We start from the raw sequence: 14,619 nt of genomic DNA on the forward strand, positions 1-14,619 counted from the left end.
CAAATACTGTTTCATTACATTTTAAATTTTAATTATAGGAATCAGAAATAAGCAATAGCAGCATGGATTTCTGAAGTACTGTTAAATAAAATCTGTAAGTCTATTTATGTTTTGAATTAGTAATAAATTTAAAGTTATAAAGTAGTACTGGATAGATTTTTACTTTGGGACAAATTTTTCCAAAGGTAAACACATTCATTCTGACGATACATTTTTAGCCTTGAGAAAAAGCAACAAAAAGCAAAGTGAGGTGATATTAAAGTTAAAAAACATAAGCTATATGTATATGTACCTGATCTTTCCAGCTGTCTTATCTATAGATTGTCTTATCTTCTTAGAGAACTGAAAGACAGATGACAGCAGCAGATTATCTCCCATGACCTGCAACAGCCAAAGAAAAAAGTAGATATTAAAATATTACCCCTATATTGTATAACTACTGGGATCACCAGTCATAAGTCACTATAGTTAGGGGCAGTTAGTATTCATGCTTATTTTAATTATAAACCAATGAAGAATTTAATTAATACGTAACTAAAATGAGAAAGTGAAAGACACACTATTAACAAAGGAGTTCTTTTATTAAATAGCTTGTCAAGTTTCCATGTTATTTTGGTCTTATCAGTTTCCAAACACAACCCATTTTATCCTCAGTTTATCTTCAGTTACTATCATGATCCTGTCTCTCTTACTTGCACGTGAAGTATAAAAGAGAAGATACAAGGAACTTAGAGTACTAAGTTTATTATTTATTCTTTCACCAAGTAACGTGAATACAGAAATCCAGAAGAGTACAATCCCTGTTCTCCAGCAAAGAGTCTAGTGGGAAAGATACTTTTTTAAAAATTTACTCAAAATAGTAAGTTTTTATACGGGGTGTTGGTATTACTCCAGCTGAGATGCATGGGCAAAACCAGGGGTCACCAACCTCTGTAAAGAGCCAGAGGGTGAAGGTTTAGTCTTTGAGGGACATAGGGTCTCTGCCACAATTCCTCAAGTCTGCCTTTGCAGTGTGAAAGCAGCCATAGATAATGAGCAAATCATGCATGTGGACATAGCTGTGTTGGAACAAAACTTTTACAAAACAAGTGGCAGGCTGGATTTGGCCTATGGGCTGAAGTTTGCCAAGCCCTAGGCCAAATCATGAAAGGCAAAGCTAATGAAGCATGGTAGAAAAAGGACAAAATGTGAGTCTAGATCTGGTTTTCAAAATCAGCTCCTTATATTGTCAGTACTGTATCTGGCGTCTGAAAGAAAACAGAAGATAAGGCCCTAGATGGCAAAAAGGTTTAAAGATCACTGGGGGAGATGATGGTAATATACAGGGAATACGATTACACGTTTTATCAGAAAGCCTAAGGTCTACAAAACAAGAAAAGACGTTCAGATAAATTTTGAGATTCGGTGCTGTAAGAATTCTAATGAGGCCGGGCACAGAGGCTCACGCCTGTAATCCCAGCACTTTGGGAGGCTGGGGCGGGTGGATCACAAGGTCAGGAGATCGAGACCATCCTAGCAAACATGGTGAAACCCCATCTCTACTAAAAATACAAAAATTAGCTGCCCATGGTGGTAGATGCCTGTAGTCCCAGCTACTTGGGAGGCTGAGGCAGGAGAATTGCTGGAACCTGGGAGGCAGAGGTTGCAGTGGGTGGAGAGAGCGCCACTGCCCTCCAGCCTGGCGACAAAGCGAGACTCCCTCTCAAAATAAAAAAATAATAATAATTCTAACGAAAGAGAGTTCATTGATGAGTGGCATAAATAAGGAAGTGATCATGGAAAAATGTGAACTAACTTCAGAATGACAAGGATTTGAATTTAGTGGGCAATAAAATGTTATTTAGGTTGTGAAAAGTAACATTGTCAAGGAAAGGATAAATAAGCAAAATGGTTTTTGTGGGCCTTAAGAAAACAATCAAATAAAGATGGAAGACATATACAAATTAGGAAGGCATGAGAAAGGGCAGGAGAGTCTAAGGAAAGATTGCAACACAGAATAGGATATTTCTCTTTTCTTTGCTCATGAAGTTTAGCTTGTTGTCACAAAGCATTAAATAAATTCCTGATATCAACCTTGAGATAACTATCAATGTAGATGTTTCCATTCTCTTTAAAAACATAAACTTCTTCCACATAGTTTTATTACGTTTGGAGAAATTTGTCTTCCTAGACATCAGGACAGAATGAGTAGAATAAGATTAGAGAATGGGCCCTTTTCCTCACACCAAGAACAAATCAACTATTAGGCCAGGACAGATCAAGTATGCTTTAAAACTTTTTAGTATACGTCAATTGTAACTTTCAGGCTAGTTGCATACTTTTCCACCAGGTAGATCTTTTTCTACTCAGTACCATGAGAAACATACATATTCTTACATAATAATCTCAAGATCCTATTCCTAAATCCAGGGATCCACAAATATTAATCTATCATCAATCTCCTCTTGTCAACTGTTTCTTTCTACACTTTTCCTGTACCTAGCCCTTAAGCATATACCACCTCTGTGTGTTGTTCCTTTTTTTTTTTTTTTTTTTTTTTTGAGACGGAGTCTCGCTCTGTCGCCCAGGCTGGAGTGCAGTGGCGCGATCTCGGCTCACTGCAAGCTCCGCCTCCCGGGTTCACGCCATTCTCCTGCCTCAGCCTCCCGAGTAGCTGGGACTACAGGCGCCCACAACCGCGCCCGGCTAATTTTTTTTGTATTTTTAGTAGAGACGGGGTTTCACCGTGGTCTCGATCTCCTGACCTTGTGATCCGCCCGCCTCGGCCTCCCAAAGTGCTGGGATTACAGGCGTGAGCCACCGCGCCCGGCCTGTGTGTTGTTCCTAAATCACCTCTTTCCATAGTAGTATTTGAAATAACCACTCTTTGATGAAGGAACTCCTTTATATCCTTGAATTTTTTATTACTCTGTAATTGTTCAATCTAGGAATATACCAGTTTATACATTCACTTTTCAGCTGATGTAAACAGTTTCCAAGTTTTTGGTATTGTCAACAATGTTACTATAAATGTAACTTCTACTGTCAATAGGAAGGGGTTTTTCTTGTACATACACTAGCAAAATTGCTAGGTCATGTGATGTCTTTATTTTCAACTTTAGGAGATAGTGTCAAACTGTTTTCCAAAGCCACAGCACCAACTTAACCTCCACCAACCACACATAAGAAAGCCTATGTATCTACATTTCCTCCAGTACTTAACATTTTAAGACTTTTTAACGTGCCAACAATTGAATGATTACAATCTCACTGTAGTCTTGACATGCATTTTTCTGAACACTCGTTAAGTTAAACATCCCTTTATGTTTTCTAGGCCTTCAATATTTTCTCTTTTTTTTGTCATTTTTTTTTTTTTTTTCTTCGGAGACAGAGTCTCACCCTGTCACCCAGGCTGGAGTGCAGTGGTGTGGGTTCAGCTCACTGTAACCTCTGCCTCCCAGGTTCAAGCGATTCTCCTGCTTCACCCTCCTGAGTAGCTGGGATTACAGGCACGTGCCACCATGCCTGGCTAATTTTCGTATTTTTAGTAGAGAGGGAGTTTCCCCACGTTGGCCAGGCTGGTCTGAAACTCCTGACCTCAAGTGATCTGCCCGCCTCGGTATTTTCTCTTTGGTGAAATGTTGTTCATGTCTTTTGCAGATTTTTTCTATTGTGTTTTTTAATTGATTGGAGGGAGTCCTTTATATATACTGTATACTAATCCTTCATAGGCTTTATGTTTTGCAAAAGTTTGTAACTTGTATTTCTACCTTCTTTATTATTTATAAAGAAAAAGTCCTTTATTTTAATATACTCAAATGTATCAATTTTCTAACGCCAAAACTTTTTGTTTCTCTTAAGAAATCACTCCCTAGTACAATATTGAAAGAAATTTGTCTGTATTTTTTAAGTAAAAGTTTTACAGTTTTTCTTGCATTATTTAATAACTAAATTCGTTTGGAGTTAATTATTTGTATATGATGTGATGTCATGGTGCAATTTCATTGCATTTATTAAGGAGAATCACTTTTTCCCCAGCCCTACTTACTGAATGGTTCCTCCTATTCTCACTTACGGAACATGCTTCTTCTGCCGTATGTTAAAATTTATAGTTTACTTACTTCATCCCTGCTCCAGGTTCTCCGCCTTGTGATTGTTAAGTGATCAGGAGGCTCTGCTGCTTGAGGTCTTGGATCACCAGATCGACCGTTGTTTCCTTCTGGTGTTTTAGAATGAACTAATGGAGGAATCTTTCGGAAGTTGAGGCTTTCATCAAAAACACGATCAACCAACTAACGGGACAAAAGCAAACCTTTATGAGAACACAGTAATTTGAAAAAGTACCAATACTGGCATTACAATTTTTATGATTAGACAGAAGTTATTCCATTCTCAAGTAGTAACAGAGGCATGACATCTTCAATAAACCAATTACTCTTTCTTTTTATAAGCACTTCAAAGGTATTTCCTTTATAAAATCGAGGTTCATCTACATAGGTTTTATTTTCAAAATCTAAAATATGTAACTATGTTAAATTTAATTCTTCCATGGATAAGATTTTCTCCAAATGGAAAACAGACGGTAAATAGAAAAAAAGCTGAGCCACGTAGATGGACAATGAGTTTCATTTTACACACATTGCCTTACCAGTATAAAATAATGTTTCTTTTTCTTTTAGTTTCCTATCTTGTTTTTCCTTTTTTTCCTCCCCAAATCCAGGTGTCAAATTTCTTCACAAGATACATAAATTGCAAATTCCAATTAAGTTTACAAAAGGAAAATATTTTTTTAAACCACAAAATAAATATTTTGGTCTTAGTCAAATAAACTTTTAACAATGCTACAGAAATTCACATTCTAATAAAAATGATATACTGCCATCTACAGTGCAAATCACAGACATACAATACTAAGTAACTCGGGTTTACTGAAGAGGGAATCAACCTAGTACAATATTCTGAAATAAAACAAACAAAAAAAAAATGAAATTTATTCAATGGAATGTTTAAGTAATTTTACTGGGTCTGAGTGAATGTATAATCATGTTAGGTAAAATTTAGTTAGAAAGCTGAGAAAATAATATCTTCATCATTTTAAATGTACCAGAAGAATTGTGTATGTCTTGCCACCAGGACGATCCTTAAGGTTTTCATCAATAACGATGATTTCATATACAATTACATTTGATCAATGTGGTAACAAAACTCTACACAGATTGATGAAGTATCATTTAATAAGTTAAACAACACATTGAAGGAAAACAAACAAAAAAGTGACCATTAAAGAATCAGATTAAAGAATAAATGTGACAAAAAGCAAATGAAGAAAATATTATTAGCACAGTTTACCACAATTAAATTTGTCAGAAAGGCTAGCCATTTTTGCCTACTATTTAGGATTATCTTGTAAAATTGAAGAAACAGAACAATTAGTATCAGGGGCTGGCAAACTTTTATGCACAAAGAGACAGATAATAAAAGTTCAGGCTTTGTAGCCATACAATCTTTCTCTCAGCTACTCAGTTCTGCCCCTGTAGCAAAGAAACAGCAATAGATGAGAGTTAAACAAATGAGTGTGGCTGTGTTCTCATAAAACTATTTATGAACACCAAAATTTGAATTTCATGTAATTTTCATGTGGCAAACTAGTGTTCTTTAGATGTTTTTTCCTGCCATTCAAAAATGTAAAAATCATTCCTAGTTCTTTGGTCTGCATTAAAACTGGCAGCAAGGCCAGTCTGCCAATCTCCAAACACAGAAGTTCATTCTTTTAAATGCCAATCCTTTGCTTACATATCTGTCCCAGATCAAAACAGCCAACATGGCCAAAGAGTACCACTAATTTTGTATTATATGTTAAAGGCGCTGTCTGGAGCAATGTTATGCAAATGGCGCCTTCTGGAGTTGTACTGTAAGAGGCCCTGATATTGATATTGGATGGGTAATAGTCTATATATGCTAACTTGTATTCCAGACTTTATAAAAATGTTCTGAATATGTATTTGTATGTGTGTATATTACATACATATTTCAATTTTTCAAAATATCTTTAAGTATATGGGTATTTATCAAAAGAATTATTAAAGCAGTGAAACTGTAGGATTTTTCTCTTTCTTTGTTATCGGAGTATCTTCTAGATAACTAGCAATGAAAATACTTTTAATTGGAGCATTTTCATAGTCAAACTTTATAGAAACTTTATATAATCATTTATCAAATTTTGGGTTGCTTTTCAAGGTACCATTTATATTCATGTTTCAAGTGAACCTATGGACCAAGAATTAGCAGGCAAAATGCTGTTTCTAAAGAATTTTCCAGCTTCATGTTAATAGTAGACCAAATGTTAGCCTTCACTAGTTTTGTTACAAAAACATAAAATAAACTGTTAAAGCAAAGTTGGAAAATGCAGAGCTTCATGCAAACAGGGAGGGTGGACATAACTAAAATAAACTAAGCAAAAAGCTAAAAGCAAAAGAAATAAAGAAAAGAAAGAACCTTATGCATTTCTCCATGAAGATCTCCTACCTCTTCTCTAGTGTCTATGGCAGAGCCAGGGGTGGTGGCAGCAGTGCTTACTGTGGTACTAGGGGCAGTGCCTGATGAAGTCACTGAATCTATCTCTCCTGCTACATCGTTGATCTCCCGAGCAATGAGAGCAAGATCTTGGCTGATCCTGGTAATAATTTTAGAAAAGAAGTTTAAACCCTTTTAAATAAACAGCTCTAGAAACAATCATTTTTGAGATAATCAGTCATGTAAGTTGTATATCTAATTAAATATTTGTACCCCAAATTAACTATTAACTATTTTATAGTTAATATAATCAAACTCTTAAACCTTAATTCCAAAATTAAGATTGATGAAACTAAACTCCAAATAACCTACAAGACATCACCTTGATAAATGTACTTTAAATACCCTTGAGTAGAGATATGCCCTTAACATACACTGTTAGTGTTAATGACTAGCATTAATATATCACAGGGGTTCTTAAACTTGGGGAATAATGGATAGAATTCAAGGAGTTCATGAACTTAAATGAGAAAAAACAATTACAATATCATTTTCACTAACCTCTAAGTGACGTTTAGCATTTCTTTCAATTATAAATACAGGCAACAAACCACAGTGGTATTAGCAATACTGGTGATTTTTGTCATCAACAGAGATCACATTACAGTTGCTACAGGTATCTTAAAACATCATTTACAGTCATCACTACTTCAAAATTAGTGAAGTCATTAAACACACAACAATAACATTTTATTTAATGTTAATAAAGAACCATAAATTACTCTACTACTTTCAAATATTTTCATAACTGAATTTCAATATAATTGGATTTCTTTGTAATTCTTTTATGTTTACACCTCAGAAGGGCTCTACAAGCTTCACAAGATGGCCAAAGGGGTCTACAGTACCAAGAAAGTAAGAACTCTGCACTGTTTAGTAGAGCACTTTACACTATGCACAGCACTTTCTAGTACATGTTATGTCACTTGAGGCCCACCGAGTTCTTTTGAGGTAGGATTTATCTGACTTTATCACAGTCTCAGAGAACCTGAATGGCTTGCTCATGATCACATATTTAGACATAGCTAAGGCAGGACCGGATCCAAGCTTTAGTGCTCATTTCCATAAAGCCATTTGTATTTTTACTTACATGGACTGAAGAACTAAATAACTGTTACCAGTGATAATCAAAGGGGAAAACAGATTTTTCTTTTAGATTTTTTTTTTAAGAGGGAGAAACTTACAAAACCTACCACTGATATTCCTGTTTTTTGAGAAACATTTCGTTTCAGTAAGATATTAACGTTTTCCAAGTTGCATCCACTGCCCATAAACTCAATGTGGCTATTTCCACAGAAAAGGTTTTGGAATGACAGAATATTATTAAAAGTATATGTGAAAGTTTCTGCAACTTCAAAATCCAAAGGAAATAAAAAGTAACTTAAAAAAAAAAGAAAGAGCCTAGGAGGTCTGGCTATATTGCCCAGGCTGGTCTCGAACTCCTGAGTTCAAGCAGTCCTCCGACCTCAGCCTCCCAAATAGCTAAGATTACAGACATGTGCCTGGCTTAAAGTAACTTTTTTTTAACTTACGAAAAATGTAAGTTTGAAAGACTTTCAAGCACATTAGTAATTACATAAAAATTTAGATTTAAAAAGAGAACTAGGTTGAAGTTATGGACCAACAGAAGCAATTTATGGTCAATATATAAACTTTGTAAGAAATGACAGTTAATTCCTCATTTATTTATCAACACAAAAAGGCAGGAAAAACACCAACAAATATTTACTGATTCCTTATTATGTGCCAGGCACTGTGCTAAGTCTTAAATACTACAACAATGAAGAAGCAGAAAGGGTCCTTGTCCTCATGAAGCTTAGAATAAATAGAAGGCACCCTTATAATATAATGAGTACATTACAAAGCAGCTTCATATTCCTCAACTCATTTAATTCCCACCACCACTCTGTAAGAGAAGTATTAATCATCTTGTTTTCCAGATAAGGAAAATGAGACACAGAAGAAGACGTGACCATTTTTTTGGCCAAGGTCACAAATAGTTAAGTGCCATAAATCTTTTCACTATGCCATGCTATATCTCACATGATCGCTCCATATATAATTTTAAAAAACATATTAACTGTTGATGTGATTCTTTTGAAAATGTGTTTAAAGTGTTCCCTTATATAATATAGCAAATCCTTGCAATTCCCCAAAATAAATGAACTAAGATGAGAAACAGAATAACGAAGCTTAATGAGATAAAATACAGATAAGCATCAGTGTATCCAAAACACTATTTTTCATTAAAGTTTTTTTATGCAGATGATCTGTACAATGAAGTTTCTAATATTTGTGGAAAATAGTATAAATTAATCAGAAAAAACATGGACAACAGCAATCTCCACATGTGATACGGTAAAATATGTATTAAAATGAGCAATTCTCAATGTATACACAACATATATTGTTGATTTGAAAACCTAATTGATATTTTAACATTTAATTCCACTTTATTACAAAATTAGGTAAGAAAATAGCACCAAAGGAACAAAACAGAAACTAAGGGTTCAGTTCTCTAATATCAGTCCAGTCTTTATGTTTTCCCGAGTGTCAGAACCACTGACTCAGTTTCAACAATTCTGTAGAAGTATGCATTATTTAAGAAAAAAAGGTGAGATAACATGATAAATGTACTTTAAGTTACAAAGTTTGTAATTTTTCTATGTAAACTATCTCAGTCATAACACTTTTTTTTCACTGAAAGGCTGTACACTGGCAAAAATAATTGTATATTTTGGGTATATTGGAAGATTAAAGGATATATTAAAAACTACAGTTCTCGTGATATGCATACCCAACTAAACATACAATCTTTGCAAGATTATATATCATTACAACCACAATAGAAACAAACTATCATACTTTACTGATTTAAACTGCCAACAAAATATTGTTTTAAATTAGCTATTTAAAAATTTGCCTTATTTATTATTATTTTTTGAGACGGACTCTCACTCTGTTGCCAGGCTGGAGTGCAGTGGTACGATCTCAGCTCACTGCAACCTCTGCCTCCTGGGTTCAAGCAATTCTCCTGCCTCAGCCTCCAGAGTAGCCAGGATTACAGGCATGCGCCACCACGCCCAGCTAATTTTTGTATTTTTAGAAGAGATGGAGTTTTACCATGCTGAACAGGATGGTCTTGATCTCTTGACCTTGTGATCTGCCCATCTTGGTCTCCCAAAGTGCTGGGATTACAGGCGTGAACCACTGTGCCCAGCCAAAAATTTGCCCTATTTTTTAATAGCACATTAGTTTTCAAAAGTTTTTACATGTAAAACTTTCCAGAGGAGACACACATGAACCACTGGAATTAAGTTTCCTTTGACATTACTGGAAAAAAGCAACTGGTTGGCTATTCATGAAGTATACTAGCTTTAGAATCCTAAAACCAAAGCTAATGACAGCAAGTCAAACCTCCTGTTACTTTAACATTGGGTAAGAGATCATAACTGTAATGACTCAGCTTTTAAGAAATAATTTAGTCTAGTTTGTAAATGACCAGAAGTGTTAAAATGTAAAAAGAGTTTAAGGACAGACATTTAAGGGTCGTTGCAGAAAAGCTCATGATTTCCACACAATCTAGAAGAGTTTAGTAAGAAAAAAAAAGTTTTGTAAGACGAAAAAGGGCTAGCCAATTTTCCCAGCACCGTTTATTAAATAGGGAATCCTTTCCCCATTTCTTGTTTCTGTCAGGTTTGTCAAAGATCAGATGGCTGTAGATGTGTGGAAAACAGTGCGGCGATTCCTCAAGGATCTAGAACTAGAAATATCATTTGACCCAGCCATCCCATTACTGGGGATATACCCAAAGGATTATAAATCATGCTGCTATAAAGACACGTGCACACGTATGTTTATTGCGGCACTATTCACAATAGCAAAGACTTGGAATCAACCCAAATGTCCATCGGTGACAGACTGGATTAAGAAAATGTGGCATATATACATCATGGAATACTATGCAGCCACAAAAAAGGATCAGTTTGTGTCCTTTGTAGGACATCGATGCAGCTGGAAACCATCTTCTTAGCAAACTATCGCAAGAACAGACAACCAAACACCACATGTTCTCACTCATAGGTGGGAAATGAACAATGAGAACACTTGGACACAGGAAGGGGAACATCACACACCAGGGCCTATTGTGGGGAGGGGGGAGGGAAGGGATAGCATTAGGAGATATACCTAATGTAAATGATGAGTTAATGGGTGCAGCACACCAACATGGCACGTGTATACATATGTAACAGACCTGCATGTTGTGCACATGTACACTAGAACTTAAATTAAAAAAAAAAAAAAAAGAGGAAAAAGGGGATATCAGCTGAAAGGTACTCAGGAAAGCTGGAAAAAGAAAATATAAGGAAAAAAAGTCTAAGGTCACTTATTCTAAGTGAAGTAACTCAGGAATGGAAAATCAAACACCACATGTTCTCACTTGTAAGTGGGAGCTAAGCTATGAGGATGCAAAGGTGTAAGAATGACAGGAATTAGCTTTTAATCCTTGTATCAATTATGAACCCGTTTAGAACATAGGCTCTGTGTTTCAGGTTTTTTTTGCCTCCCCAACAGTGGCAAATATGGTCAGCGATTCATAAAAAATATGATTGATAATAGGATGCACCAGGGAAACTTTGAATCTGAATAGAGATAATGGTAATGAGATACGGGAAGAAAAGAGAAGAAATTAGTGGTCCCTCTCCCTCCCAACTCCTTGCAATGGTATAAAAGCCAGTCAGCCAAATAATAAAGAGCCGTATTATTTTTGCTGAGTCAAGGATCCTGTATCGGGCCCCAAAACTTCAAAGGTAAGTATAAAGTAAAAATTCATAAGCATGTGGCTAAAAAGTTTTTTATTTCCATAGGTAAAAACAAATGTTGTTTCATTAAGGATTTGGTTTAGCTTGCATTTTTCCTTCTAAGTGATTAGCTCACTCACGCTCTCCCCTGCACCTCAAATAGAACAAGTATAGTGGTTTAAGGTTTACAAGGCACGGGAAGAAAAAAAAAAAAAACCCAAGATATTAGCAAATTCACTTCATTTCATTTAAAATTCTCATTGCTTATACAACGCAGGAAAAAGTACACTTGTAAGAGACCCTGTAATAGCACACAGAGGGGGTAAAAAGTCAAGCTAGAAGTACATGAATGCTGGCACCAACTGGACCTATAAAATAGGACATATAAGGTTTTTACTTTGTGTATGAGCAAAAAGTTCTAGATGTTCCCTAACCAGTAAAGACCAACTGTGAATCCCCTGTCTAGAGGCAATCCAGATGGAATGCTCAGTATCACTGGCTACGCAGCATGAACGCTTAGCAAGGTCAAATAGATACTTGGAAATTCTATCTCAAATAAAAGACAGAATTCTTATTACTACACTGCCTACAAATAAAAATACAGTACTTGTTTTTGGCATACAAAAGAGTACCCAGATGAGGCTTTAATGTGATAAGGCTGTAATTTTAAAAAATGTACATGCCTTGTAAATACTTATAACTACATTTTCCCCTGAAGGCTTTTCCTGGTTTTGGCCCATCATTCAAGATTATTTTTCTCAGCAGTTAAAAGCAATGAACATAACCACATTTATGCGATTCTGTCATTAACTGGATCTCTTCTTTCTTTTTTATTAGACAGCACCTAATTTTAATACAGCCTCTGGCTTGTGGTAAAGCCACATCTGATCTTCAGTTCTTCTTGACATGCCTTTCATACAGATGTGTTACCATTGTAAACAGCTCAAGCTGATCCTAAGAAATTCACCTAAGGTTTCCTAGAAATGTCATTCACATGAGTTCTGTATTTTAAACCATGACTTTGAAAATGAGCTATGTAAAAATCTTTAGAGTTTGACTTAAAAATTTTCAAATTGGAATCTTAAGCATTTAAACTATTCACGGCCTACTGATAATGAGCTAGATTTCTTTTAAAAAACAAAAGAGGCCAGGCACAGTGGCTCACACCTGTAATCTCAGCACTTTGGGAGGCTGAGGCAGGTGGATCATTTGAGGTCAGGAGTTCAAGACCAGTCTGGCCAACATGGTGAAACCCTGTCTCTATTAAAAATACAAAAATCAGCCAGGCATGGTGGCGGCGCCTGTAGTCCCAGCTACTCGGGAGGCTGAGGCAGGAGAATCCTTTGAACCTGGGAGGTGGAAGTTGCAGTGAGCCATGATCACGCCACTATACCGAAGCCTGGGCAAAAGAATGTGAGACTCTGTCTCAAAAAAAAAAAAAAAAAAAAAGAAGAAAAAAATCCAACAAAACAACAACAAAAAACAAAGGAGACACAGACAAATTTGGGAAGACTCCAGGCATTATTTATTCAACAAAATTTATTTGGTATCAGTTGGGCATGGTGGCTTACCCCTGTAATCCTAGCACTTTGGGAAGCCGACGTGGGCAGATCACCTGAGGTCAGGAGTTCGAGACCAGCCTGGCCAACACGGTGAAACCCCATCTCCACTAAAAATACAAAAAAATTAGCCAGGCGTGGTGGTATGCACCTGTAATCCCAGCTACTCGGGATGCTGAGGCACGAGAATTGCTTGAACCTGGGAGGCAGAGGTGGCAGTGAGCTGAGATCGTGCCACTATACTCCAGCCTGTGTGACAGAGTGAGACTGTCTCAAAATAAAATAATTTTAAAAATTTATTTGGTATTTACAAAGCAATGGTTATGAATGATTTCATGATCTCACTGTACAATAAAGAATAAAAAGTTCAGTCAAGAGGCTTAAAGATTAATTTATGTATTGATTAACTCACATATTTGACTTACATATCAACTATAAGGAAGGTTCACAAAAAAGTCTCCTAATGAAAAGGAAAGATCTTTCTCTTCCATTAGTGGAAACTGTCAGTTAATTTATTAGACGTTAGTGGCATTGTGATTCAATAATAGAAGACCTTAACGAAAAAAATTTGGCAAACCCCATTCTTTATGCAACAAAAGTATGGAGAACTGGGACAGAGTTACTCTGAGCCACAAAAGGTTTAGGATGGGATAATAATGAATTGAAATTGGAGGTTTCTTTTGGGCAGCAAGAGCAATTTAATGAGTGACCTGATTACAAAAGCAGAGTTCGAACAAAGTACATGGAGTCTACTAGCTATCAAGAGAGAGGGATTTAATTTTTTTTAAGGCATCTCAAATTATTGTCAATGAAATGTTTATCACTACAGATAAGTTACATTTGGTAAAACGTAGAAAGATTCTAGTCTCGAAACTAGACTTATGAATGTGCTTCAAATAAGCAGAGAAAGTCGCAAATAAAGAGGTAATTAAGAGGGTAACTTTGCAGGTTTTAGCAAACCCACGCTATCTCCACCAATGACAAAATCAGTAAGTTAAAAGAAGATGGTCTGATGTCATCTGACAGGAAAGTACTTAATAAACAAGACTCGAGATAGCCAGAATATTTTTAGAAACCCGGGTAGAGACTATGAGGAAGGAATAATGAAGTTTTAGGAAATGTGGGAAACTACAGAGAAATTGAAGAATCATTGTCATCTGAACCTATGGGCAGATGATTTATTTCCCTACTCTTGCTCTTTGGATCTGAGTAGCCCAACAAAATAACAGGGCCTAGACTTTAGATATTATGAATCAATAAATTATGTCTTAAAACTGACTTAGCAGATATGCCTTATTCCTTGATTAAGGTAGTTTTTATTTCCATAATATTTTCTCCAAAACAAAAAACATTTTGGTATTATCAAAGCTCACCTCCACTCACAACTCCAAATGTAGTATATCCTTCAATTATATTATAATTAAAGACTTGTTAGCTAAATTGCAATACACAGAAAAGCATTATATTACCTTATATACAATAAGAAAACCCATACCATTTAATTCTGACAACTAAATTGGTTCCTACCAACAAAACAAACAATAAAAGCACAAAGCTTTTAATAATGTATTAAAATTACAAGTAATTTGGTTTTTACTGTTAAGATTACCACTCATTCATAACTGTAACTGCAAATATTTTAGGCTTGAAAAACATAAACCATAGTCCTATTTTAAAATGTTTTCAAAGAATTTGATCAGTATTCT

The 14,619-nt window shown here is 35.6% G+C and overlaps 1 protein-coding gene across 14 annotated transcripts in view; it reads right to left on the bottom strand.

Annotated features, from left to right (window-relative positions):
• CEP170 (centrosomal protein 170) overlaps nt 1-14,619 on the bottom strand; it is a 129,066-nt gene that overhangs the window by 11,710 nt on the left and 102,737 nt on the right. For 8 of the 14 annotated variants that reach the window (XM_050771371.1, XM_050771353.1, XM_050771324.1 and 5 more), the window contains 3 exons: nt 6,475-6,652; nt 4,101-4,271; nt 293-381 (listed from right to left, as the gene is read on the bottom strand). In XM_050771371.1, coding sequence (XP_050627328.1) covers nt 293-381; nt 4,101-4,271; nt 6,475-6,652 — 438 coding nt within the window. The remainder of the gene's footprint in view (nt 1-292; nt 382-4,100; nt 4,272-6,474; nt 6,653-14,619) is intronic. The other 6 variants (XM_050771361.1, XM_050771343.1, XM_050771305.1 and 3 more) reach the window with 2 other exon arrangements.

This window comes from Macaca thibetana, chromosome 1 (assembly GCF_024542745.1).
Source record: "Macaca thibetana thibetana isolate TM-01 chromosome 1, ASM2454274v1, whole genome shotgun sequence".
NCBI lineage: Eukaryota > Metazoa > Chordata > Mammalia > Primates > Cercopithecidae > Macaca > Macaca thibetana.